General features: G+C 44.1%; 1 protein-coding gene across 6 annotated transcripts in view; it reads left to right on the top strand.

Moving 5' to 3' along the window:
- Window positions 1-903: 903 nt before the first annotated feature.
- Window positions 904-25886, top strand: part of LMO7 (LIM domain 7) — a gene marked incomplete at its 5' end in the record, with an annotated part of 216571 nt that continues 191588 nt past the window's right edge. For all 6 annotated transcript variants that reach the window (XM_081084184.1, XM_081084183.1, XM_081084182.1 and 3 more), the window contains one exon: window positions 904-1292. In XM_081084184.1, the coding sequence (XP_080940310.1) occupies window positions 1233-1292 (60 nt within the window). The remainder of the gene's footprint in view (window positions 1293-25886) is intronic.

Here is a 25886-nt window from a genome sequence, read left to right as displayed (position 1 = left end):
TACCGGGTTTCAGCAGCATCTGAGTGCGGTCCCACGGGAGTCAAGACAGGTGAGCTGGCTCCTTTAGGATCGGATTTGTGTGTGAAAAGAACCCAAGCGAACCAACCCCCCAGCACTGTGCACCTACACAGGGACGCTGGGGATACGTCAGCTCATGGCCCCTGAGTGTACCCAAACCACCGCGGGTAGACGGACGGACGCTCAGGGTGAGGGCGGTCCTAGGATCCGAACCGGGCGGAGAGGGCAAGGGGCGGGAGAAAAGCCGGATCCCCCCACTCCAACCCGCTGCGCGCGGGCAGGTACCCCCCTCACCCACCTGGAAGCAGGGCGGAGCGCGCTAGGCTGGGGGAAATGGGCGGCGTGCGCCCAGGCCACTACCCTCACCTGCCGCCAGGAGGGCCTGGGAAGCCTGGGGTGGGGACCACCGCGCACCTGGCCGCGGGGCCGTAGCCGTGACCGCGGGCTCGGCTGGAGCGGGAGCCGCGCGCCGAGGGTCGGGCCACAGGTGCGGGCGGCGGGCTGGGCGGGGTCGCGCTGCCCGCGGGGGAAGTTTCTTGGCCGGGAAAGGTGCAATTGTGTGCAGCTATTCCTGGTATTCAGGCGGCCTCGAGTCGCCGGGGCGCCGTTTCCAGCGGCCCCGGGAGAGGGAAGGCGGCCGGGCGGGCGGAGGCGGGAGGGATGCGGGCGCGGGGGCGCATCCCCTCGGGGTGGAGCTGCGGTCCAGGCGGGCAGCGCGAGCGGGAGATTGGCCCGGACCCGGGTCCCGGGCTGCCCGTGGCATCCCCGGGCCCAGACAGGCTGACCACAAAGGCAGTGGCGGCCGGGGAGCCCGGGGGAGCCGCAGGGGGGCGGGCGGAAGCGGAGACTGGGCGGCCCGGGGTGGGCTGGGGCGGGGCCACTGGGGAGGGCAGTGGCGCCCAGCGACTTGCAGCGACTTTTGAAGTCCGAACAGTTGTCGGAGCCGCGCGCCGCCACGGGTCGCCCTCCCCGCTGCTTGTGTCCCGGCGGAACCGGGGTAGTTTTCTAGAGTCCGGAGAGAGCCACGTCTTCAAGTTCTTGTAGGTTCGAGACCTTACCGATCTGCGGAGCGCAACAAAGGGAGGGAGGACCCGAGCGCCTCGCAGTCGGAGCCGCGGCTGGGGGGGGGGGGGGGCGGCCGAGACCGCGAGCGACCCCGGCCCCTCCCCGCGCCCACGCGTCTCTCTCCCCCTGTCGCCCCGGTCCTGGCAGCGATGCAGGAGGACGAGGCCGGCTGCGCCGTGGCGTTCGCCGAAGCCCAGAGATGGGTGGAGGTGAGTGCCTTTACTCCCGTCCCGGGGCGAGGGCGCTTCAGCCTCTTCCCGGGCGCTTGGCTGCGGGCTGGTTTGCGCAGGCAGCTGGGGGACTTTGGAAGTTCTGCTTCTCCGATTCTTTAACGTCCAGCGAAGCTTAACTCTGCCCTCCCCCGCGACGGTCTCGCCGAGGTGCCCAGAGCTCCTCTGCCAGGGCACGTCCCGGCGCCGACCCACCCGGGTGCCGGGACTGCGCATCCCTGTGGACCAGCCCACGAAGGTTCCGGGCCCCTGGGGTGTCTCCCTGAGGGACGGAGCCGGCCCCAGGTCCTGCGGTGCTTTTCTGTGGAAGATGTGGAGATGCCCGACGCACGCTTGCACGGGCGCGTGTGTTGGGTGGGAGGGCTGGTGGGGGAGTGGGGCGGTGCGTTCTCTGAGGAATCCAGAGCCCTGGGGACCGGGATGGGCGTGGGGGTGGGGGGTGGAGGGTGGAGGTGGGGTGGGTGAAAGTCAGGGCTTGTATTTATTCAAAGTCTGCATTGATGAGATGAGCTATCCTGGGGTTCCTCACTAAAGGGTTGTTACTTTCCCAGCTGTGCCTCAGAGGCAAGATCTTCCATCCCCTTCTCTCCCATTAAAAAAAGAAGACGGCCTTTTAGAGGCTTCTTCATCAACATCTTAGGGTTAACATGTGTTGAAGGTTAACTCCAGGCTTCTGGCCATTATTCTGGATGAAAAAGGTGACTTTCTAAATGACGCTAAAGAAGTCTTCCCAGCAGATGTGAATCAAGAACAATTGCAATCGTTGCCTGCACCTGCCTTGAAGTCATTGAGGAGTTATTGATGTCAGGTGTTAGCTTATTCTTAGTTCAAATTTAATACATATTCAGTTCATTTATATTTCAATATGTCTTAAAGTATTTAAAAATGAAAATTAGGTTTAAAGATTATGCTATGGAAAACACCATATTCAAGAATTCCAAAGCAAAGGGCTGAAAAATAATTCATTTATCCTTAAATAAATATACTTACGTTGAAAAAATAAAATAACTTTCAACATTAGACTTTTTACTCTAAATAAAGGAATGTGAAATGTGAGTAGCATTATCCACTAGACAGTAGGGGAAGTCTAAGAAATTAACTTTTGGTGTCTTTTCTGGACTGAAACTTTGAGCATCTGAAGGTGACTTAGAAAGATGTGAAGGGGGGTGTGTATGAGGAGGTTGGGAGAAGAATAAACACCGTATTTTGAATTGAACTGAGAGTGGAAAAATCCCAGTAATGTAGTTAGGAGAAGTAACTTACCTCATTCATCAACTTGGAAAAGTCAGGGCTACTAAAGGTAATTTCCCATTAGTAGTGTTTGTGTTGCATAATTTTAGAAGAGAAATTAAATGCCCCTTTTTGCATTTGAGTGTTGGGGATGGAGGGAGGGAGAAGGGAAGACATATGGGGACATTTTTTTTGGTCACACATGGCTTCCGTGTGGAGTTTGTATCTGCATGTTGTGTATTTGTTTCAGGAAATCTGTGGCTATGCATGATTTCACACATTTTCTTTTTAGTATGCATACTTTTGAAATCTGGAAATTCCTGGTTTATTGTAGCTTGCTCATAATTTGTGTAGGACTTCTGCGAGAAAGTTATGTTTAAAAAAGTTGGGGAAGTGTTTTCTGATAAAAGATATAGTGCATGGTAAATGTGCTCATCTTCCCACTCCCATCCCACCCCATCTAAAAGTGTTTTTCAGCAATGATGTGGCAACTCTAGTATTTTGTTCATCATTAGCAGAGAGCCAAATCTTTTTAAAGGTTTTGGTATATGATTTTAATGTAATTAATCAAGCTAAAATAAGCGATTTTTTTCCTGGTGCCATAGGGAGGAAGGCAGTGTGTTTATTGCAGATATGTGAATAAATGGATTCATATATTTACATACTTTTTGCTCTGCTGTGGGCACTTGAAACGACAGCAGTGTGTTCACTTTTGGGTTTATTTTCAGTGTCCAGATTTACTTGTCTCCTTAGCTTTGCCTTTACAACCAAAACACATAATTTAAAGTATTGTTTTTGCCAAAAGGAGCCGAACGAATGACTCTCTCATGGCCACAACCTCTTTAACTCTGAGAACCCCTAATTTGAAGATAAAATATTGGTTCCAAAGCCTATTTTATAAAGTATTTTGGAAAGTGAGGAAGATTATAGTGTAAATTTTTCTCTTGCTTGCTAATATTCTTGCTCCATTTTTCCTTTCTGCTATACTTTACATATATTGAAACATAAGTGGGTCATTCATGTGTGTGTGTGTGTGTATGTATATAGACATATATGCATTATAATAGAACATTATATAATATGTACATTATCTATAATATGATCTTCTATCTTTATTCTTAGCTGCTGCTTTGAATAACCCAAGGTCAGGAAACTCCAATAACCTTGTAAAACTTTGGTGACCCGAGTCCATGTCAGTATGTCCTTGCCATTTCCACTCTCCATCTGTGATTTTTACATAGCTAATGTATTATTGCCACATCAGAGTTAAAGTTTTATTTATTTTATCTTGGGAGGGAAGGCAAAGGAGTGAGGTAAGGGCTAGTGGTTGTTATTCTGCCAATTACTATCATTCTATGACTCTTGTTTTTATTTATTTCAAATTGTACATAGATACTTTATAGTATATTTATACCTAACCTCAGGCTAGTTTAGTTTTCAATTCTAAACAAATGTAGGAATGCTTCTCTTTGAGGTAATTCAACATAATTCTGTTGGATAGTATCTGGTTGGAAATGCTGTTTGGAATATTAATAATGTAGCAGAGCTGGTTTATGATTAAACACTAGTTTAAAACCAAATATGTAGTGGTTTGAAGGCAAAGGCAGAGGGGAAGCTTGATTTCAGGAAGGTCATGGAGTGGGTGATGCAGTGGTAGAAAATGCAGCGCGAACCCTCTAATTTTAGTCCTTCTCTGCAGCACCTTTTAATTTTCTGTGCCTAATAGTTTCCTCTGTCTCTCTGTTTTGAGGCATTAACATGCCTTGTAGTAATCAGTCAAAATACCAGTGAGATTGGACACTGGGTATATGGCTCATTGCATTGGTTGGTCGCCTGTTTCCGGTGTGTGAGTTAACGTACCTGTCCAGGTTGAGGTTTAAATACAGTAATTATATTTATGGCTAGAGCAGAAGAGGCTACCTTACTTCACCACCTCCCTGCTCACCTGCTCTTCCTGTTATCGCTGGGTTTGATTCTTTAGTATCACTGTCACCCTGCAGAAGGACTGAAGGGATGCCAACAGAGCTCATTGCCATGCCTGGCAACCAAATATGAATCCTTCCCTAGTGCTTCCGGCTGGTCTGTTTCTCCACCAGCCCCCATTATTATCCTCCAGGGATGTTCTAGTCACCACCTGTGTTTAACTTTGGTGCTGAATCATGAAAGAATTGCACTGTGCAGGTACCCCATTGAAATAGGCAAAATCCTTCCGAGTGGTTTTCCTCTTTCCTGTAAACTGCTTCCCTTCTCCTAGTGTCTGGTCTGAAAGGGTTTGCCTGGTGCACATGAATCCTTGTGCATGCCAGTGTTGTCTGTAGATGCAGCTCTCATGGTTTTGTACTGTTGCTTTCCAGATGTATGGAGAGTGACAAACATTCATTGGAAAATGTTACTGAATTCATAGAACTTTTTTGGGTAATTACAATAGAATTTCAACTAACGGAAATTAAAATGGAAAATCCTATGATGGTAAATATTTGTTAAACATTTTAAAGTTTAGAAAGCAATTCTTGCCCTAGCCAGTTTGGCCCAGTGGATAGAGCATTGGCCCGTGGACTGAAGGGTCCCGGGTTTGATCATGGCCAAGGGCACATACCTCAGTTGCAGGCTCAATCCCCATGTGGGAGGCAACCAATCCATGTGTCTTTCTCACATTGGTGTTTCTCTCTCTCTCTCTTTCGCTCTCTCTTTGTCTCTCCGCCTCCATTCTCTCAATAAAATCAATGGAAAAATATCCTCAGGAGAGGATGAACCAAAGAAAACCAAAAAACAAACAAACCCCCCCCCCCCCCCCAACGAATTCTTATACTAGCTGTTGCTGTCAAAATTATGTTTTCAGAATAAAAACCTGGTTTTGTTATCCTTGTTTTTTGGGGAGTCATGAGAAGATTTTTAAAATCAGCAATCTATATATATGAAAGCCTAAGCAAACAAGTGACCAGTCGATTGGTAGCTATGATGTGCACTGACCACAAGGGGGCAGATGCTCAATGCAGGAGTTGCCCCCTAGTGGTCAGTGTGCCCCCACAGCCAACCTCCCGCAGTCCCTTCTCAGGGCCGGCTGGCCCCCTGATCAGCCCCAATCGCTGGCCATGCCAAGGGACCCCACCCCTGAACGAATTAATGCACCGGGCCTCTAGTCCTTACATAATGCCATAAAGTGTAGCATTTCACAACACTTTATAATCTAGTCTCTGCTCACATATCTAGCTTTATTTTGAAGCCAGTTTATCCATAACTATTTGTGTAGTTGCAAGATAGCATAGAGATTAAGAGAACAGTTTTGTATATTACAGCCCAGTACTAATCTTTTTTTTTTTTTTTACAGTTTTCATTTTATTTTTATTGTGTAAAGTATTACATATGTCTCTTTTTTCACCCATCGACCCTTCCCTGGCCACTCCCACCCCCCAGGACAAGCCCCCATCGTCCCAGTGTCCCTGTCCATTGGTTATGCTAATATGCATGCATACAAGTCTTTTGGTTGATCTCTTAGACGCCGCCCCCCCCCACCCCACCCCCGTGTCTCCCCCCCCCCGCCACCCCGTCTCCGGCCTTCCCTCTGAGGTTTGACTTTTCGTTCAGTGTTTCTCTGTATCTGGATCTATTTTTGTTCATCAGTTTATGTTGTTCATTATATTCCACAAATGAGTGAGATCATGTGCTATTTATCTTTCTCTGACTGGTTCATTTCACTTAGCATAATGCTCTCCAGGTCCATCCAAGCTGTTGCAAATGGTAAAAGTTCCTTCTTTTTATAGCAGTGTAGTATTCTATTGTATAGATGTACCACGGTTTTCTAATCCACTCATCTGCTGATAGGCACTTAGGCTGTTTCCAAATTTTAGCTATTGTACCAATAAATTGTGCTGCTATGAACATAGGGGTGAATATGTTCTTTCTGATTGGTGTTTCTGATTTCTTGGCATATATTTCTAAAAGTGGGATTACTGGGTCGAATGGGAGTTCCATTTTTAACATTTTGAGGAAATTCCATACTCTTCTCCACAGTGGCTGCACCAGTCTGCATTCCCACCAGCAGTGCACAAGGGTTCCTTTTTCTCCGCATCCTGGCCAGCCCTTGTTGTTTGTTGATTTGTTGATGATAGCCATTCTGACAGGTGTGAGATGGTACCTCATTGTTTTGATTTGCATCTCTTGGATGATTAGTGACTCTGAGCATGTTTTCATATGTCTCTTGGCCTTCTGTATGTCCTTTTTCAGAAAGTGTCTACGTCCTTTGCCCATTCTTTGACTGGATTGTTTATCTTCCTTTTGTTAAGTTGTATGGGTTCCCTGCAAATTTTGGAGCTTGAACCCTTCTCTAAGATAACTTTGGCAAATATGTTCTCCCATGCAGTGGCCTTTCTTGTTGTTTATTGATGGTTTTCCTTTTTTTTAAAAAAAAAATCCAATAAATCAATATGTTTTTTTTTTTTTTAATTAAATCTTTATTGTTCAGATTATTACATTTGTTCCTCTTTTTTCCCCCCATAACTCCCCTCCTCCCAGTTCCCGCCCCACCATCCGCCCTCACTCCCCACCCACTGTCCTCATCCATAGGTGCACGATTTTTGTCCAGTCTCTTCCCGCATCTCCCACACCCCTTCCCCCCCCCCCCCCCCAAGAATAGTCAGTCCATTCCCTTTCTATGTCCCTGATTCTATTATAATCACCAGTTCATTCTGTTCATCGGATTATTTATTCACTTGATTCTTAGATTCACTTGTTGATAGATGCATATTTGTTGTTCATACTTTGTATCTTTACCTTTTTCTTCCTCTTCCTCTTCTTAAAGGATACCTTTCAGCATTTCATATAATCCTGGTTTGGTGGTGATGAACTCCTTTAGCTTTTCCTTATCTGTGAAGCTCTTTATCTGACCTTCAATTCTGAATGATAGCTTTGCTGGATAAAGTAATCTTGGTTGTAGGTTCTTGGTATTCATCACTTTGAATATTTCTTGCCATTCCCTTCTGGCCTGCAAAGTTTCTGTTGAGAAATCAGCTGACAGTCGTATGGGTATTCCCTTGTAGGTAACTGAGTTTCTTTCTCTTGCTGTTTTTAAGATTCTCTCTTTATCTTTTGCTCTTGGCATTTTAATTATGATGTGTCTTGGTGTGGTCCTCTTTGGATTCCTTTTGTTTGGGGTTCTCCGCGCTTCTTGGACCTGTAAGTCCATTTCTTTCACCAGGTGAGGGAAGTTTTCTGTCATTATTTCTTCAAATAGGTTTTCAATATCTTGCTGTCTCTCATCTTCTGGCACCCCTATAATTCTGATGTTGGTACGCCTGAAGCTGTCCCAGAGGCTCCTTACACTATCCTCGCATTTTTGGATTCTTTTTTCATTTTGCTTTTCCGGTTGGGTGTTTTTTGCTTCCTCGCATTTCAAATCATTGACTTGATTCTTGCGCTCCTCTGTTCTGCTGTCGGGAGTCTGTATAATATTCTTTATTTCAGTCAGTGTATGCTTAATTTCTAGTTGGTTCCCCAATATAACATCGAGGGTCTCATTAGTTTTCTTGTAGATCTCATTAAGTTTATCGGCGGCTTCTAAACAGTTCTTGAGAGACCTTAAAAGTGTGGTTCTGAACTCTAGATCTTCCATTGACAATTTTGTCCTGTTTCTTTGTCTCCGCATTTTGTTGTGCTTCCTTGGTGCACCCCCTAGTGGTCTTTGTTCGCAGTCTTATAAATCTTGATTGTTGTAGCTAATTCCAGGGAGGGTTTGACCTCCAGGCCAAGTGGCTATGAGAATCAGCTGTGTCTGCAGTGAGAGAACTTCTGTCCTCTAGGGAGGTGCTAATCTGGCGTTTGCCTGAGGCTATCCGGCAAATGCCTCTGTGCAGGGCTTGGGCGGGGCGGGTCGCACAGGATCAACAGAGTGGGCCGGAGAGAGCAGTGATGGCGGCTCTCAGGCCTGTCCCCAGGGGCTCTGCCTCTCTGAGTCCCAGCACCCGCTGCAAACCTCGGAGAGAAAGCTGCACTCGCTCTGACTGAAACCAGACAGTCGCGCTTCTCCCTTTTGAGTCTGGGTCCCTAAAGACTCGCCCGGATCTGGAGCTCAGAGTCTGCGACTCCCTCCCGATTTGAAAACGCCAACCGCGCCCTCCGCCGCCAGCCCGCTCTGCGCACTCCGCACCTCAGAATTTGACTTCAGCACTGCGCCTCCTCTGAGTGTCCGTATGCGTTTCTCTTTCCTCCTAGTTGTAGGACTTCCACTCAGCCAGCTTTCCAGTGGTTTTGGGTGATGTCCGTTCCGTCTTTTAGTTTCACTTTTGAAGTAGTTGTTCAAAGCAGCAAACTCAGGCGTTAACCTATGCTGCCATCTTGGTTCTCCCTCAAATCAATATGTTTTTATTGGTTTGTAGTGAGAGAGGGTGTGAGAGGATGAGAGAGAGAGAGGGAGAGAGAGAGAACATTGATCAGTATTAGTTCCTTCCCATACGAGCCCCAACCAGGGACTGAATCCGTAACCCAGGTAGGTGCCCTTTTGGGGTACAGGACAGTACTCCAACCAACTGAGCTACCCAGCCCAGGCTCCTGTACTAATTTATCTTTTAACTGGAAGTTTGTATCTTTTGACTACTTTCAGCCAATTTAGGGTGACCACAGTTAACACTGCTGTATATATATTTGAAAGGTGCTAAGAGAGTAGGTCCTAAAAGTTTGCATCACAAGGAAAAAAATGTGTTTTGTGCGTAACTACATGAGGAGATGGGTGTTAACTGAACTTACTATGGTATCCATTTCTCTATATACTGGTATGTAAGTCAAGTCATTATGCTGAACTCCTTAGGCTTAGAGCTGTATGTCAATTACCTCAATAACTGGGGGAAAAAAGTAAGGAGGAAGCACAGTTTGGAATCAAAGCACTGTGCCAGTCCTGGCCCTGCTGTCGCTCCTGGGGGCTCAGAGTTCTTCTTTGAGCCTCCCCGGGTGGTCGTGCCGTGAAACGCCGTTCGTGCTCCCCAGTCCTTGCGTGGGTTCCTCACGCCAGGGTGCCCTTTCCCCCCCTCCAGCCTGCTGTGACCCCACTGCTCCTGATTCCTCGTTTACCTAATACCCATGACTCGCTCTCATTCCTCCAAACTTGGGTTGAAATCAACCTTTATGGGAGGCCTTTTCTGAACCACCAAACCTTCACCCCACCCATTGTTCCTCTTCTTTGTTGCTTGTGTAAATCTGTCTTTTTGCATACTGTGGTATAATTCTATCCATCTCTCCATTTTAGATTGTAAACTCACCGAGGGCAGGAGCAGTATCTTATCTTTCGCGGGAGGCTTTGGCATGGTGTCTGATGAAAAGACTGCGGCTTTAACACAATTTAAAAATGGGGCTTTAAGGACAGTTGGTATAATGAAAGTTTGCCCAGTGTGTAGTGAAGGCATTTAGGAGGCAGCCTGAGTCGGCCTGGTGAGCCAGGCAGGCTCACAGAAGAGGTAGCATTTGAGATGAGGCTGGAGTGGGGCTAACACATTTGCCCACTGGGCTAAGACTTCGTGGCTTTATAACTAGTTGTGAGATCTTGAAGTTGCATTCAGCACAACTTTTAGCAATTGCTCAGGGTACTTTATTTTTACTTAGATTATGTTTCCATGCAGTGGAATGCATATATTTTAAGTGTGCTTTTGCAGGAGTTTTGTCAAATATATATACTCATGTACCCAGCACCCCAATCAGAACATAAAACATTTTGGCCCTGGCCAGGCAGCTCAGTTGGTTAGAGCATCGTCCTGATACACTATGGTTGCAGGTTTGATCCTTGATCAGGGCACATAAGAGACCAATCAGTGAATGCATTAACAAGTGGAAAAATAGATGCATGTTTTCTTTCTCTGTCTCCCTTTCTCTCTCTCAAATCAATAAAAAAATTTCTTATTCCTCAAGAAATTCCCTTCTAGGAGTCAGTCTCTACTTCTCATACAGACAACCACTCTCCTGATTTCTTTCTGATAGCTTTCTTAGGAGAGTTTTTTTTTAAAAAAAAATTTATTTTTTGGTTAATTCTCCTCTGAGGATATTTTTCCATTGATTTTTAGAGAGAGTGAAAGCGAGAGGGAGAGAGAGAGAGAGAAACATTGATGTGACCGTGGTACATCCATTGGTTGCCTCCTGCACATACCCCGACCAGGGCCAGGGAACCTGCAACCCAGGTACATGCCCTTGACTGGAATTGAACCCAGGACCCTTCAGTCCACAAGCTGACACTTTATCCACTGAGCCAAACTGGCTAGGGTACCTCATTGTAGTTTTGAACAGCCATACAATGTCTTGATATCAGTTTGTTCCTTTTTTACTTTAGCAGCATTTTACTATCACTTAAATACCTCTTTGGTTGGCAAACACGGAAGAAAGGATCCTAGGACAGGAAGGGTGGTGGAAGAGGGAGTTCAAAAAATCCTCTTGGGAAGGAACTGATTCACACAAATAGGAACCAGGGTAGGGATGCCTTTAAAATAGTCTGACTCCAGGAAGTATAAACAGATAATTCAAGGTATTTCCTGAGGAACTGGGAGGATTCCAGCACAGTGTCAGTCATTCTGGATCCTCCCAGTGTGCTGGTGCACTGAGAGCTGAAAGTGGACCTGTTTTAAAGGACGGTGTCTTTAATGAAACAGTGTCCCTGAACCCATTAGAGAGGTGGGCTTATTGGGTTTCCCCAGTGAGGAAGGATGAGGCTGATACAAGGTGTGTTCTGTCCCCTCTAAAGGAGATCACAAAAGGCTCAGAGTCTGCCCTGGTGTCCAAGTCTCCAAGGTCATGGATATGGGAGGGCCATTAAGGAAGTGTCCCTGGGTTGTCTTGCTTTTCGTTTGGGTTGTTTGGAGATGGACCTTTGGAATTCTTAACAAAATGATGAGATGAAGAATGGAACAGTTGACCGTTTTGAGGAAGCAGAGCACCTTGATGTTTCTTCATCCGTTTGTAAGGCCTAGACATTCTTAAAGCTTCTCCCAGGCTGAGAGGAATCATGCCCTGATGTGTGGCAGGGCGTGTGCTGACTTACTCAGCCCATCTGGTTCCTGCCCTTCCATGCAGTGCTTGAGCGCAGTCTCCCTCTGCATGCCAGGGTGCTTTGGCCCCTAAGGAACTGCTTTGGGACTAACTGGTTCCTGTGACCTCCCCCTTCCTTTCTAAACTCCTTCTCAGCATAACAGCATTTGAGTTCTAGAAAAGCACTTGTTTCGAGAATGTTAAGAAATACACAACTTCAACCAATTTGCCCGACTCTTCTAATTTGGAGAAACTAGACTTTGGAGGGTGAACTGCTTCATCTGTTACCATCTGCAGATGGAGCTGTTTGCATTGCTCCCCTGTCCTACAGAAAGTTCTTGTTGAAGGAATGAACGTTTTGTGTCCAGTCAAAAAGCTTGGCTTATTTAACTGATGTTTGCAGATCGTCTTAAGCCTGTTAAGTGTCTGTCACAAATGTATTTGAGTCCAAGGAACAATAAGTTATGCGTACGTGTGCTTACTCTTTAGTTTCTGAAGGTAATTATTGGGTGTGTTTCTTTAAAAGCACCTTGGATGTACCCAAAGCTCTTAATCAGGGTAAGAGCTGTCACATGTGCACAACTTGGAGAACAGAGATTTAATGCTCTCAGTCTGCCCCTCTGCTCTAAGGAGATGGACATTAGCAAATTCTGTAAATGAATCTGAACACAGCCCCATAAGCAGCCTTCCCAGATTGTAACTTCTTCCCCGATGGGGTGCTTGAAGACTGGCTCTAATTTCTGGGTACAGTATGCTCAGTTTGGTGCTTGAGTGAATTTACTAGTAGATGATGTTGCACAGCACCAGGCATTATGCCTTTAAATAGACTGGCATTTTCTTAAGGAGAGAAGTTAGAAAAATGTGTGCTTTTAAAGGGCAGAACTGGTCATCACTGATTGGTTACAGTGAGACTTTTTATTTGGCTCAAGTATTTTCAAGACCCTTCTCCTGATAAAGAGCTGCCCTACACCAGCATGGGCTGACTTGAATAGTGAGATACCTACTAGTGAAGGTTTTACAAGAGAAGGTGAGTAACTGACAATTGGAGCAACTGGTGTTGCTTTTATTTCCCCCGCCATGTGCAGGATAGGTGGTGGCCAGTGTGTTATACATGCACACCCTTAGAACCAAGGGCCATTATTACCTCAGGGCATTTTTTCCAGATGAGGCAAAAGCAGAGTGAGAGGTAAAATAAGTTGTTCAAGGAACACTAGAACTAGTAAGTGGTAGTTGGGAATTTGAACCCAGACAGTTTGATTCCATAGCCTCACTTCTTAATCCCTACATTCTTAACTGCCTGGGCGAGTGACACTGATCAGTAATCCTGGTAAACGATTTCTAAGTCAGGAAGAGAATGGGCTCCTGGTCTTCATTCCACCGAAAGTGGTAAGACCAGCTATTTTCCATTTTTGACTAGTCCTGCACACAACAGGTTCTATCTTGTGATGTTAGTGCCTGGAGTGCACGTGATGAGCAATTACAGTATTATATAAGCTACAGAGCTGCTGATAGACACTCTGAGCAATTGCAAGCTTTAGATGTATGTGTCATGTGTCTAAGTCAGTGGTTGGCAAACTGCGGCTTACGAGCCACATACGGCTCTTGGGCCCCTTGAGTGTGGCTCTCCCACAAAATACCACGTGCGGGCACACACGTACAGTGCAATTGAAACTTCGTGGCCCATGCGCAGAAGGCAGAAGTCAGTATTTTGTGGAAGAGCCACACTCAAGGGGCCAAAGAGCTGCATGTGGCTTGTGAGCCGCAGTTTGCTGACCACTGGTCTAAGTGAATGGATTAGTGCTCAGTAAACTATTTAAAGTGTTATAAAAGAGAAATGTTTTTATATGGTGCTACTGAGTTATATTTTGAGCTGGAGTAGGAGATAAATTTTATGTAACTAGTTTCTTCTATATTATTACCATTTACAAAAGTACTAGAGGCCTGGTGCATGAAAATTCATGCACTGGAGAGGGGTCCTTCAGCCCAGCCTGCCCCCCTCACAGTCTGGGAGCCCTCAGGGGCGGGAGGCGACCTGGTGATCAGGGGAAGGTGACGCTCCATCACACCTCTGCTGCTGCCACTGCCTCAGCGCAAGCCTCAACCGGCCCTGGTTACCTGAGCCTCGGGCGGCCCTGGGCAGCTGCCATCAGAGACTTGCCTGCGCCTCGGGCCGGCCCTGGGTGGCTGTGGGGCTGAAGGGACTGGGGGAATCTGGAGGCAGGCGCGTGGCAAGGTCCTGGCAGGGTTGAGGGGACTGGGCGCCACCATCTTGTGGCTGTGGGCGCCACCATCTTTGAGGGCGGGGCAGTCAATTAGCATATTCTCTCCTTATTGGCTGTGGGTGCCACCATCTTTGAGGGTGGGACAGTCAATTAGCATATTCTCTCCTTATTGGCTGTGGGCACTGCCATCTTTGCAATGGCTTGAGGGTCAATTAGCATATTCCCTCTTTATTTGATAGGATCTTTCTTCTTTTATATGATCTAGTAGTCCATGGCTTAGCACAAGTACTACAGACTTTTATTGCACAGTGTTTTCAAAATATATGCCTTGTTTTGATGAGGATACTTTCTAGTTAATGTTTTAGTCATGTAAGTACTGAAGTAAAGACCATAATCAAAGGTTTTGCCTTCTTGACTGGATTGATATTTGACCTAGATGTCTGAGCTGGGAAGAAAATAACTGAATTATTTTTTACACCACCAATTTATAATATCCAAAGGAAGGGCAGTCATTGCCAATCTCATTATAAACTTTGATTCTGGAATTCTTTCTCATTAGACTTTAGAGCCTTTCATTCTATCCGGGGAAGGAAAAAATAAACATTTAACCTTTACTTCTTGAGTGGTGTACAATCAGTTTGGAACTTTTGTCCAAACAAATATTGTCAATCTATCAACAGCATCAGACACAGTTGATACCTCCCTTCTGGAAACATGTCCTTCAGTTGTCCTCTGGATTTTTCTTCCTTTTTACCCCTGTGATATGACTGTCTTGCGGGCTGTGCTTCATTCAACAAGAGAAGTTGGTTTTGATTTATTAGGGTTTCTACTTCAAGTTCAGTTCTAGATCGTTTAAAGCATGTTGTTTAACAAAGGGAGTTTAAACTATGAGAAATGGGCGTTGTTTATCCAATTGTAAAGATTCCCAAGGTAAACAAGTATCATGAGACTAGACATCCAGTGCACGAAATTCGTGCACTTGTGTGTGTGTGTGTGTGTGGGGGGAGGGGCTCCCTCAGCCCAGCCTGTGCCCTCTTGCAGTTTGGGAGCCCTTGGGGGATGTCCGACTGATGACTTAGGCCTGCTCCCTGCTCAACCACTCAACCCTGCAGGGAGTGGGCCTAAGCCGTCAGTTGGACAACCTTAGTGCTGCTGCGGAGGCAGGAGAGGCTCCCGCCACTGCTGCTGCACTTGCCTGTTTTGAACCTGTGGGAGCACACTGACCACCAGGGGGCAACTACTGTGTTGAGAGTCCGCCCCCCTGCTGGTCAGTGTGTGTCATAGAGACCAGTCATTCTGCTGTTGGGCCGAAACTGGCTCTCTGACATCGCCCGAGAGGTCCCGGATTGCGAGAGGGCACAGGCCAAGCTGAGGGACCCCACCAGTGCATGATTGGGGCCAGGGAGGGATGCAGGAGGTTGGCCAGCTGGGGAGGGACCGCAGAAGGGCTCCAGGGCATGTCTGGCCCGTCTTGCTCAGTCCTGATTGGTCGGACCCCAGTAGCAAGCTAACCTACCAGTTGGAGCATCTGCCCCCTGGTGGTCAGTGCATGTCATAGTGAGTGGTTGAGTGGCCTTAGCATATCATTGGCATATTAGGCTTTGATTGGTTGAACGGATGACTGGATGACCGGGCACTTAGCATATTAGGCTTTTATTATATAGGATAATAAACATCTCAGAAAATTTGAAGATGAGTCTTCTTAGCTGAGTATTCTGCACTAGGGACAATACACTGTCATGAAACTTTGAGGATTAGTCATAAAAGTATCTTACAACTCACTGATGAGTGAGCTCTAGCTTGAGCATGGATTATACCTAGGTGCTAATTGGCGATAGAGAAGCAAGAAATAGCTTTACCTTGTTTAGAAATAGAAGAAAATAAGTTAAAATTTGAGAACAGGAACATGCCTTCCCTCTGCCCCAACTCGAACATCAGAGGCCTACCTCATGCTTCCAAAGTGCTGCTGTTTATTCCATTTTGTCAGGAATAGTGCTGAAATGGCACACGCAACTTGAGGAGAGGAGGCTGCCAAAGAGCTTTGTTCAGAAACGAGGGAAAAGGGAAGATAAAACTCCTTCTCTGTTATGATTAAAACCAATTTTCACTTAACTTTTTTAAAAAAAGTTACTCCTCTTAGCTGTCATGAGTTAAGTGATATTGTTTTTTTTATAAATATATGTATTTTATATAGATGAGAAAAGAGTGGCTTAGAGAAGTTTTCGTTCCCAAACCCACACAGCTGATACTGATAGACCAGCATTTGAAGTTGGATTTTTCTAACACAAAAACTCAAGCTCTCAACCACTTTGTTTAGTTTCCTCTGTTTCCCTCCCTGTTCATGGTTGTACCTGCTGTTTCGGCACACACACTCTGTTGTGCCGTTAGCTATGCTACATGTTGCCTCTGTCTCTTTTCACGTCTTCCCCCTTCCCCGCTTTTCTTATTTCACAATTAGGGCTTAGTTAAGAAGCATAGGAAAGTGCTTAGACCAGTGATGGCGAACCTATGACATGCGTGTCAGAGGTGACACGCAAACTCATTTTTTTGGTTGATTTTTCTTTGTTAAATGGAATTTAAATATATAAAATAAATATCAAAAATATATATCTTTGTTTTACTATGGTTGTAAATATCAAAAAATTTCTATATGTGACACGGCACCAGAGTTAAGTTAGGGTTTTTCAAAATGCTGACACGTGAGCTCAAAAAGTTCGCCATCACTGGCTTAGACTTTATATAAGGCACCGTATAAATTCACATGAAGATGTGAATTCATTGGAACCTGGGTTCTCGAACTTAATTAGTTCCAGAAGGCTGTCCCAGAAGCGATTTGTTTGAAAAATTAAGTGATTTTTCCCCATTAGAAAGAATGCAAATTTAATTAATCTGTTCAAGACCCACAAATGACTTCCTGTTTTAACCTTTCTATATACCATACATGTCTAATGTACTGTTTAATCTATAAATACTTATTTTCTTAAATTTATCAAACCACCTCCTACTAGCATTAAACTAATCACGTTCAGCACTCATTCCTGGGGTGTCTTTCAGGTCAGCATGTGGCATTTTTGCTTGTTCATACATCACTGCCTCTGAAATGCTGTCACTGGCTAACTGCTTTTCCTTTATACAAATCAACAGCAGTTTTTCTACCTCTTCAATTACCTGTGATCCTTGTTTCTTTCATACCCTTAGCAACATTAGCACTCTTTTTGGAAAAATATTTTTTTATTGATTTCAGAGAGGAAGAGAGGGAGAGAGAGATAGAAGCATCAATGATGAGAGAATCACTGATTGGCTGCCTCCTGCACGCCCCCTACTGGGGATTGAGCCTGCAACCAGGCATGTACTCTGACCGGGAGTGGAACCTTGACCTCCTGGTTCATTGGTCGACACTCAACCACTGAGTCTCACTGGTAGGGCACATTGGCACTCTTGATGGCCTTGTTATGTTGTAAAATTGAGTTAATCTTCGATTTTGCCAGCAACAAAAGCATTCTTTCCTTTGTTGACTGAGAGAAGCTTTCTGTCATGCCGAGGTATCAGCATGAAATGGTTGCCAGGTCGAAGACCTAAGTTTCATTTGACACCCAAGACATTTTTCCCATGAACAAATTGGTCAAGAACCAAATTGTTCTAGATGGGAGATGTTCGAGAACTGAGGTTTGACTGTAACTTCCTACTGTTGGGAAGCGATGAGCTTATCAGCAGTGCGGGTGTGGCAAGGAAGGGGACCCTCAGGACACTGGCTATGGTGGTTCTTTCTGAGGCTTGTCCTGACAGGGGGAGACTGTCCCAGGGCTGCGTGGAATGAAAGTGGACATGTTGGACAGCGGATCTGCAGGAAGTCTGAGGATGGGAAAACCACTTGGAAGCTACTAGAGACGATCCTTTTTGAGCTGGACCAGGAAGACAATGGGTGGAAAGTAATGTGGAGGGCAGTTCAGTTGGGCAGTGGTAGTACTAGCAGGAGCAAGGGTCCAATACGCTTTCCTGTTGCAGGACAATGAAGCTAGGAGTCTACTTAGTGTGGAAGGTGTTTATTTGAAGGTAATGAGAATTACAAGACCAAATTGTAGATAAAGACTTTTGATTGTTTTCTGTAATTGCCATAGCAGGTGATGCTGGAGCCCATGGGACAGAATGGGTCGGTGGAGGGAAAAAGGCATATCACATAGAGAGAGGAACAAAGTCTTAGCCTCGGGCTGTCTTCTATTAAGGGAGCAGGAAGAGGAAAGGGAGGTTATGGTCTAAAACAGCCGTGGGCAAACTATGGCCCGTGGGCGGATCCGGCCCAACGGTACCCTTTTATGTAATGATGTTTACTTTGAATTTATATTAGTTCACACAAACACTCCTCCATGCTTTTGTTCCGGCCCTCCTGTCCAGTTTAAGAACCCATTGTGGCCCTGGAGTCAAAAAGTTTGCCCACTCCTGGTCTAAAAGCTAGGCAGATACCCAAGAATGTGTTAGGGATCCTAAAGGAACCCTTGGTTCATGAAAGATAGCGAGGAAGAGGATTGTCAACAGTGTTCAGGACTAGAAGAATTGATAAAGGGGGAAGGAACTAGGAACAAGGCCATTGAACTTGGAAAGATAGCAGTCTCTCACTTGTTTACAGTGCAGTTTTGGAGTGTTAGTTTAAAAGCCAAACCAAGGTTCAGAAAATTCGTCTGGAAAGCCTTAGTATAGGAGCAAGTGCCCCATGAGAGAACAGGTAAGAAGAGTTACTAAGAAATCAATAGTCTCTTCATTTGGGTTAACAAAACCATTTCCTACCCCCGAGCCTACATTATTAGGTATATTAGAAGTACAAAGCCATCATATTCAAGGGAAGAATACTTTAGGACAAGAGGTCTGAAAGAATCATTGTGGTCTGCTATATAAAGTACTAAAGTTGAAGCACTCTACTATATTTTAGAAATCTGTGACCTTGACATGCTAAAGACCATCTGGAAGTCACTTTAATCTTTTGGATTTATTTCCTCTTTTCTAAACAGGGAAAATGTTTCTTCTGTCCCCAGGGTTTTTACCTGATAATAATTTGGTGAAGAGATTTTTTTTTTTTTAATGTTTAGCATACATGTATCTTAGCTTGATTTAATGACTCTATGAAGCTTCCAGTCCTATTAATCTGGAAACAGATACTAATAAGAAAAGAAATAAAACATTTCTAACTTTTAAATATAGGTACACATCGTTGCCATGAAAATGTACATTTTTGGCATGTTGTGTCTTTGTGTCTCTTCTGTGTTCTAGCATGGTGCAGTGGCAGGAGTGGCAGGGTTGGGGTCATGGTGCACAGGCACAGTTTGTACATGGCAGATCCCAGACTAAAATGTGTGACTGTGAACCAGGCATGTAGCATCCCAGGCCTAAATTCTTACACCTATACAGTGAAGATTGCAAAGTGGTGATAAGTTGTAGAAAAGAATCTGGGATGTATGTAGGTACTCAGCAAATAGTAAGTGCCATCATTATTCTGATTCTTATTAGTCTACTCAAATCTGTATATAATAAAAAAAATGCACTATTAAGTGGTGAGTTTTTTTGTCTTTCCTAGAATGGCAGATTTTTAAGGTCTGGTGTATATGTGTGTGTGTGTGAATCCCTCAGTGCACTTAGATAACTTACTGTTTATCCTAACCTCTAATTTGTGATTGTGGGTTTTTGTTAAGTTCTTTCTATATTGTTCTTAAACTGTAATAAAAATCTTTTAATCTGTGAGAAACTGAGGTTGGGATGAACAAATACTTTAAGAGTAATGGGTTCTATTTCTTGATGGCACTTCTGTCATCTTCTCTCTAGGGATCCTCATGGTCATTTTAGCACTTTTTTTTTGTTATTGATTCTTTTCTCTCAATGGACTTATAATGTAAATCTAAGGTTAGCTGACTTACCTGAGATTTTTTAAATTGAAGGAAAAGAATTCCATATTTATCACACTGTTGAAAACATTGTCATATGTTCTTGTACTCACTCCTCTCTTCTGTTTAGCTAGTATCTGTTTGAAGGTTCACATTAGAGAATAGGGGATGTGTAGATCAATGTGTTATGTTTCTTCTTTTCATTACATAAATAAGTAGATAAATAAATTATCTCAATTTTTTTTTGTTCATTATGCATCTTTTCTGTCCATTAGGTTACTTTTCATGTTTTGTGTGTCTTTGAGTCATCCTTTTAATTTAGCTCTTCTGCTGTATTCAATTTGGAAGGGGCAATTGTAAGATCTTTCCAAGAACATTTTTATGATGTCATACTAAAAATTAGCCTAATGAGCTATTTTAGAAAAGAGAAGCTTTTGTGGTTTCCATGAAAAAAAAGAAAAAAAAAGAAATGCATTTAAAAAAAATTTTGTTCAAAGGATGGTTTATACAACTGGCTGTTTTTAAGCCAATTTGCAAACATTTTTAGACTTGGAAAACGCTTGTAAGTCCTTAAAGGTATAACTTGCCAAATTGCTGATACTTTTGAAATGTGGCCTTAGTTCTGGTAAAGGAATGTGGTTGACAGCTACACTGCAATTTACAGTAATCCTTTTTTGTGTAAGGAAATGAATCTACTTTGCTTAATAAATTCCAGATGAGTTTCTGACTCCTTGATTATTACCAAGTCATTTAAAATTCAGGTTTCATCATTCATTTTAGTTAACAGCAACCCTCTCTGTGCTTGTCATGACCAATGTGAAATGAAAATCCTTTGCAAAACCGAAACACTTTGGGGGAGAATTGCATTTTGGGTGTGTCATTTTGGGGTACAAACTTATGATGTGGCATTCTCAGCATTTGGTGTAATGTGGGACTCAAAAGTACCAGTCATTTCTGGACTAGCTGTGGCTGGTCCAGGCTGGAAGGAGATCATTTCGAAATCCTGCCAGTGCTGTAAAAGAGAACTTTTTTGTAAGTGCACCTATATATTTCTACTTTTCATTGGTCACCCTTATCTGCAAGGGGGTCTAGAAAATGTTTTTAGCTGGACACATCACTGCTTCCAGCAATATTGGGGTTTCGTGACAAAGGAGGAAGATGTTGACAATGTTGACAAAGAAGTTTCTGCAATTATTTTCCAATTGTTCCTTTCTCATAGCATTTTGCTTTGTTATGACTGCAATCTAATGTCTTAGCTCTCTGAGGATAGTATATTATTATTAAGTCTTTTGTTCCATGAATTGTCTGCGTTTCTTTCAAGGTTTTTTTTGTTCTTTTTTGTTCTTTCTCTTTTGGCTATGGTCTTTTGAAAGTTTCCTTTAAATCTCTGATGATCCTTGTCCTATTGGTCTCTAGATTTTCTGTCAACCTCTTTATATCCAGCCGTCTTCCTTATGACCCCTCTTCTACCCGAAGGACCTGTTGGCTCTAGACCAGTGATGGCGAACCTATGACGCGTGTCAGAGGTGACATGCGAACTCATATTTTTGGTTGATTTTTCTTTGTTAAATGGCATTTAAATATATAAAATAAATATCAAATATATAAATCTTTGTTTTACTATGGTTGCAAATATCAAAAAATTTCTATATGTGACACGGCACCAGAGTTAAGTTATGGTTTTTCAAAATGCTGACACGCCGAGCTCAAAAGGTTCACCATCACTGCTCTAGACTCTGAGTCTTTTCTACCGGAACATCTGCTTTTCCTCTAAAGTATCCCTTTGCATGTTCTGAAGTTGAAATTTCCTTTCTTTTCCCAAAAGTTTTGGTTAAGTTTTCTTCTACTATTATCTCTTTTCTGATTCCCTTTGTTTTTGTGGATAAAGGCCTTAAATTTTCATGCTGTCATTTTGGTGGGGTTTTGGGAGGCAATGAAGAGAGGTGTGTAGCCAGTTCATTGTGTTTAACCAGAAATACTATATGATAAAACCCTAATATGCAAATCGACCAAACTGCGGAACGACTGGTTGCTATGATGTGCACTGACCACCAGGGGGCAGATGCTCAATGCAGGAGCTGCCCCCTGGTGGTCAGTGTGCTCCACAGGGGGAGCACCGCTCAGCCAGAAGCCGGGCTCATGGCTGGTGAGTGCAGCGACGGTGCGGGAGCCTCTCCTGCCTTTGCTGCAGGTGGGCTGTAAGGAGCGAGGGGCCTGGAACGCGAGAGGGATGCCTGACTGCTGGCAGGTGGACATCCCCCGAGGGGCCCCAGACTGCGAGAGGATGCAGGCTGGGCTGAGGGACACCCTTCCTCTCCCCCCCCCCCCCCCCCCCCAGTTCACGAATCTATGCACCAGGCCTCTAATCTAATATATGTGTGTATATTTTAGTTGTGCATCATAAAATAAAAGAGTAGAAAAAATGTGGATTGAGTGAGAGTCACAATTATTGTCCAGTGTAATTTCACATACTCCCTTCCTGTGCCACCTGCCACGGGGCACCCCTGAGGTCTGCATCATCTTGGCTGTTTAGCCAATTAGCCTCTCCGTTGGATTTGACCATTAGGATGTGTCAGATGGAGATAGGAAGAAAAACAGAAGGATCAGAGGTTTCTTCCTCATTCCCTCCCACTGCCTCTCAAGAACCTTCACAACTAAAACTCCATCTGCCTGTCCTCAACGGCCAGATTTCTTTTCTGGTTTTCATTAATAGTATTTCTTTCTCTGACCTTCTCAGCCACTCAGGAAGATGCCTTCCCACTCTTGCTACCGTCTGTGTCTTGACATCCCTAGTTTGTTCCCTTCCTTCTTGATATGCATTTGTAAGAGCTTTCCTTCTTTAGCCTCTTCATTTAAATCCTGTGAAGTGTGATTGGTTTCCTGCTAGAATCCTGATTTATAGTCCAAATTTCTTTTCTCGGGGGAGGGCAGAGGATAGTGTATTGATGAAAATGAGGAAGGTGCATCTTTTATATGGAAGAAACTAGATTCAGTGTTGTCTTATGATTTCAATATTTGCCATGGAGAGATCCACTATGGCTGCAGAGAAAGAAAGGTACACAATGAATTTTAATAATTTGTGGTCACAATACATTAAGTGATTAGTGCAACCTGACCTAAGTTTATGTTTGAGTAGTATGTAAATATGGCTAATACTAGAGGCCCGATGCACAAAAATTTGTGCACGGGGGGGTGGGGGGGGGTGTTCTCAGCCTGGCCTGCGCCCATTTGCAGTCCAGGACCCCTTGGGGGATGTCCACCTGTCGACTTAGGCCCACTTCCCAGGGAATCAGGCCTCAGCTTGCAGTCACACATCCTTCTATCAGTCAGGGAGCTCTTGGGGAATGTCCGACTAAAGGCTTAGGCCCCCAAGGGAGCTGTGATGAGGAAGCTGGGGTGACAGAGGAGCCATGCTGTCCCGCCCCACCGCCCTAGGTCGGGTCGTGCATGGGACGCCCAGGCGGGCTGGCCGATCGCTGCCGCCCTGTCCGGCCGCCCTGGGTCAGGTTGCACACGGGACGCCCGCCGCCCTGGGGTGCAGATAGCAGGCCTGGATGGCAGCAGGGCAGACAGGATGGCACCATCCCACCCCACCATCCTGGGTGGCAAATAGCAGGCCCAGATGGTGGCGGGGCAGGCGGGATGGTGCTGACCCGCCCTGCCTGCAGTATGCAAATTAGCCACCATCTTTGTTGGTGGTTAATTTGCATATCACGCTGATTAGCCAATGGGAGCTGTAGCGAAGGTATGGTCAATTACCATGTTTGTCTATTATTAGATAGGATTCCTAATGTCAAGTTGTGAATTACCTATTGATTAACAGAATTTCAGGTCTAAATTCACTAGGATAACACAAACTATTTATTGGGCTCTGTCAGATACCTGGAGAATACCCCCTTAACCACAAAATACCAGGGGCCGTGGCAGACTGCTTCCAGTTGGGCTGATGGCTTTCCTTCTCTTACTCAGCATTTCTTTCCTCCAGATGCTACATGTCTAAGCCACTGAGGCTCAGCTGTCTTTAAATAAGAATTAATAGTACCAATATTACATGCAAAGCATGGAATTTGTTAATCCCCCCCCCTCCCCCAGGAAAATTCAATTGAGTCTTCGTCAAAGCTACTTACTAGTATGCCTGACAAAAACTTTAATAATAATTTTAAACTGGTAGAGGAACTATGGAAAACAGTATGGTGGTTTGTCAAAAAATTAAGAATAGAGTTACCATATGACCCAGCAATTCCTCTTCTGGGTATCTACCTGAAAAACTTGAAAACATTTATTCGCAAAGACATATGCACCCCTATGTTCATTGTAGCATTATTCGCAGTGGCCAGGACATGGAGACAACCAAAGTGTCCTTCAGTAGAGGATTGGATAAAGAAGAGGTGGTACATATATATGATGTAGGAAATAGGAAAAGATGGAATACTGCCATTTGTGACAACATGGGTAGACCTTGAGAATGTAATGCTGAGCAAAGTTAGTCTGTCAGAAAAAGCTAAGAACCATGTGATTCCACTCATCTGTGTGATATAAAATGGAAACTCATAGACACAGACTGCAGTATGGTACAGGGTAGTTAAGGGAAAAGGGGGCTAATTATATGGTGATGGAAGACGATGTAACTGTGGGTGATGGCCACACAACGCAATATACCGATCATGTATCGTAGAAATGTACACTTGAAACCTATGTGATTTTATTAACCAATGTCACCCCAATAATTTTCATAAAAATAACATATTTTCCAAATCAAAATCTGATCATTTAGTAACCCTGCTGAATATTCTTTAATCACCTCTCATTGTTATTGAGATGAAAATAAAAATCTTTAGCAAGGTTTAAAGAAAGGGCTATGGAGGACCCTTGTCTACACACCTATTGGGCCTTATTTATACCACTTTCCTGTAGTGTGCTCACAGGTGACCACAACATTCTTTTTTCAATTCCTTAAATGTGCTAGGCTTCTTTCTGGCTCAAAGCTTTTGCTGAATTTTGTTTCTTTTCCCCTGAAAGTACCCTTCTCCCAGCCCAACTTCAACTTCACCTTGTATTCATTTTCCAAAATTCAGTATAAATGCCAATCTTTCATGGCAACCTTCACTGACCACCCAAATTATAATCCTATTAACTCTTCTAATAATGGATCCTGTGATTTATTGTTACTATTTAGGAGGTAATTGGAAATACGAGTCTATAGTTCTGGGAAGAAATCCAGGTTTTGAATATAAATCTGGAGTCATTAGTATTAATTTAAAGCCAGGCGGCTAAATAAAAAATAATAACTTTAATCCCTAAGCAATCATGAGCTTCTGTGAGTTGGATATCATTTTTACTTTAAAAAAATTATACCTGCCTTCCAATACTATTTGAAATCATTAGGGTACAAGTGATAATAGATTTGTTTTTCTCTAATGAAGGGGACAGACTTCAGAGGGACAAAGTCTGCAATCTAAAACTTCTGTAGCCAGACAAGCAATCATTCACCTACCAGGTAATAGGAAGATATTTTCAGATCTCAAAGATTCCAATAGTTTTTTTTTATCCAAAGTGGGATCCAAGGAGAATATAAGAAATACATATAATTAAGCATAAATAGAGGTTATGAGATAGAAGATGAAGGGAAGAAGAAACAATAATACACCAAGAGTAATGAAACAGATATGTAATACTAAATAAGGACTCTTTAACAAAAAAGCTTTTATTGATTTTAGAGAGAGAGGAAAGGCGGGGAGGGGAGAGAGAGAAACATCTAAGTGAGAGAGAAACATTGATCAGCTGCCTCCTGTACACCCCCCCCTTTTGGGGAGCAAGCCAGCAATCTATGCATGTGCCCTGAATGGAACCGGCAACCTTTTGGTACATGGGTTGACAATCAGCTGAGCCACACCATTCAGGGCTAAATAAGGACTCTTAAGGTCAAAATCCTGCAAGGAAAATTCTCAATCTAGACCTAAAGTTGGGTTGGAGAAGAGAGAGAGAGAGGGATAAGTGTATTCTATGTTGGTTAATTCATTTGCTTTTACCGCAATGGTATATACTCAGGAATGGGATTGCTGGATCATAGGCTATGCACACATTTATTTTAACCATTAAATACTTGCCAGATTGCCCTCCAGGAGATACCCACAGCTACACACTATCTAGCACTGGATAAGTTTCTCTCTTCTTACCTCTTGTCCTTATTCTTAAGGGTTAAACTGTGTCTCCTAGAAAAGATATGCTGAAGTTTTTTTTTTTTTTAATATAGT

The sequence above is a fragment of the Myotis nattereri genome (assembly GCF_964212035.1).
Source record: "Myotis nattereri genome assembly, chromosome: 2".
Taxonomy (NCBI): domain Eukaryota; kingdom Metazoa; phylum Chordata; class Mammalia; order Chiroptera; family Vespertilionidae; genus Myotis; species Myotis nattereri.
This window is presented reverse-complemented; position numbering and strand designations above follow the sequence as displayed.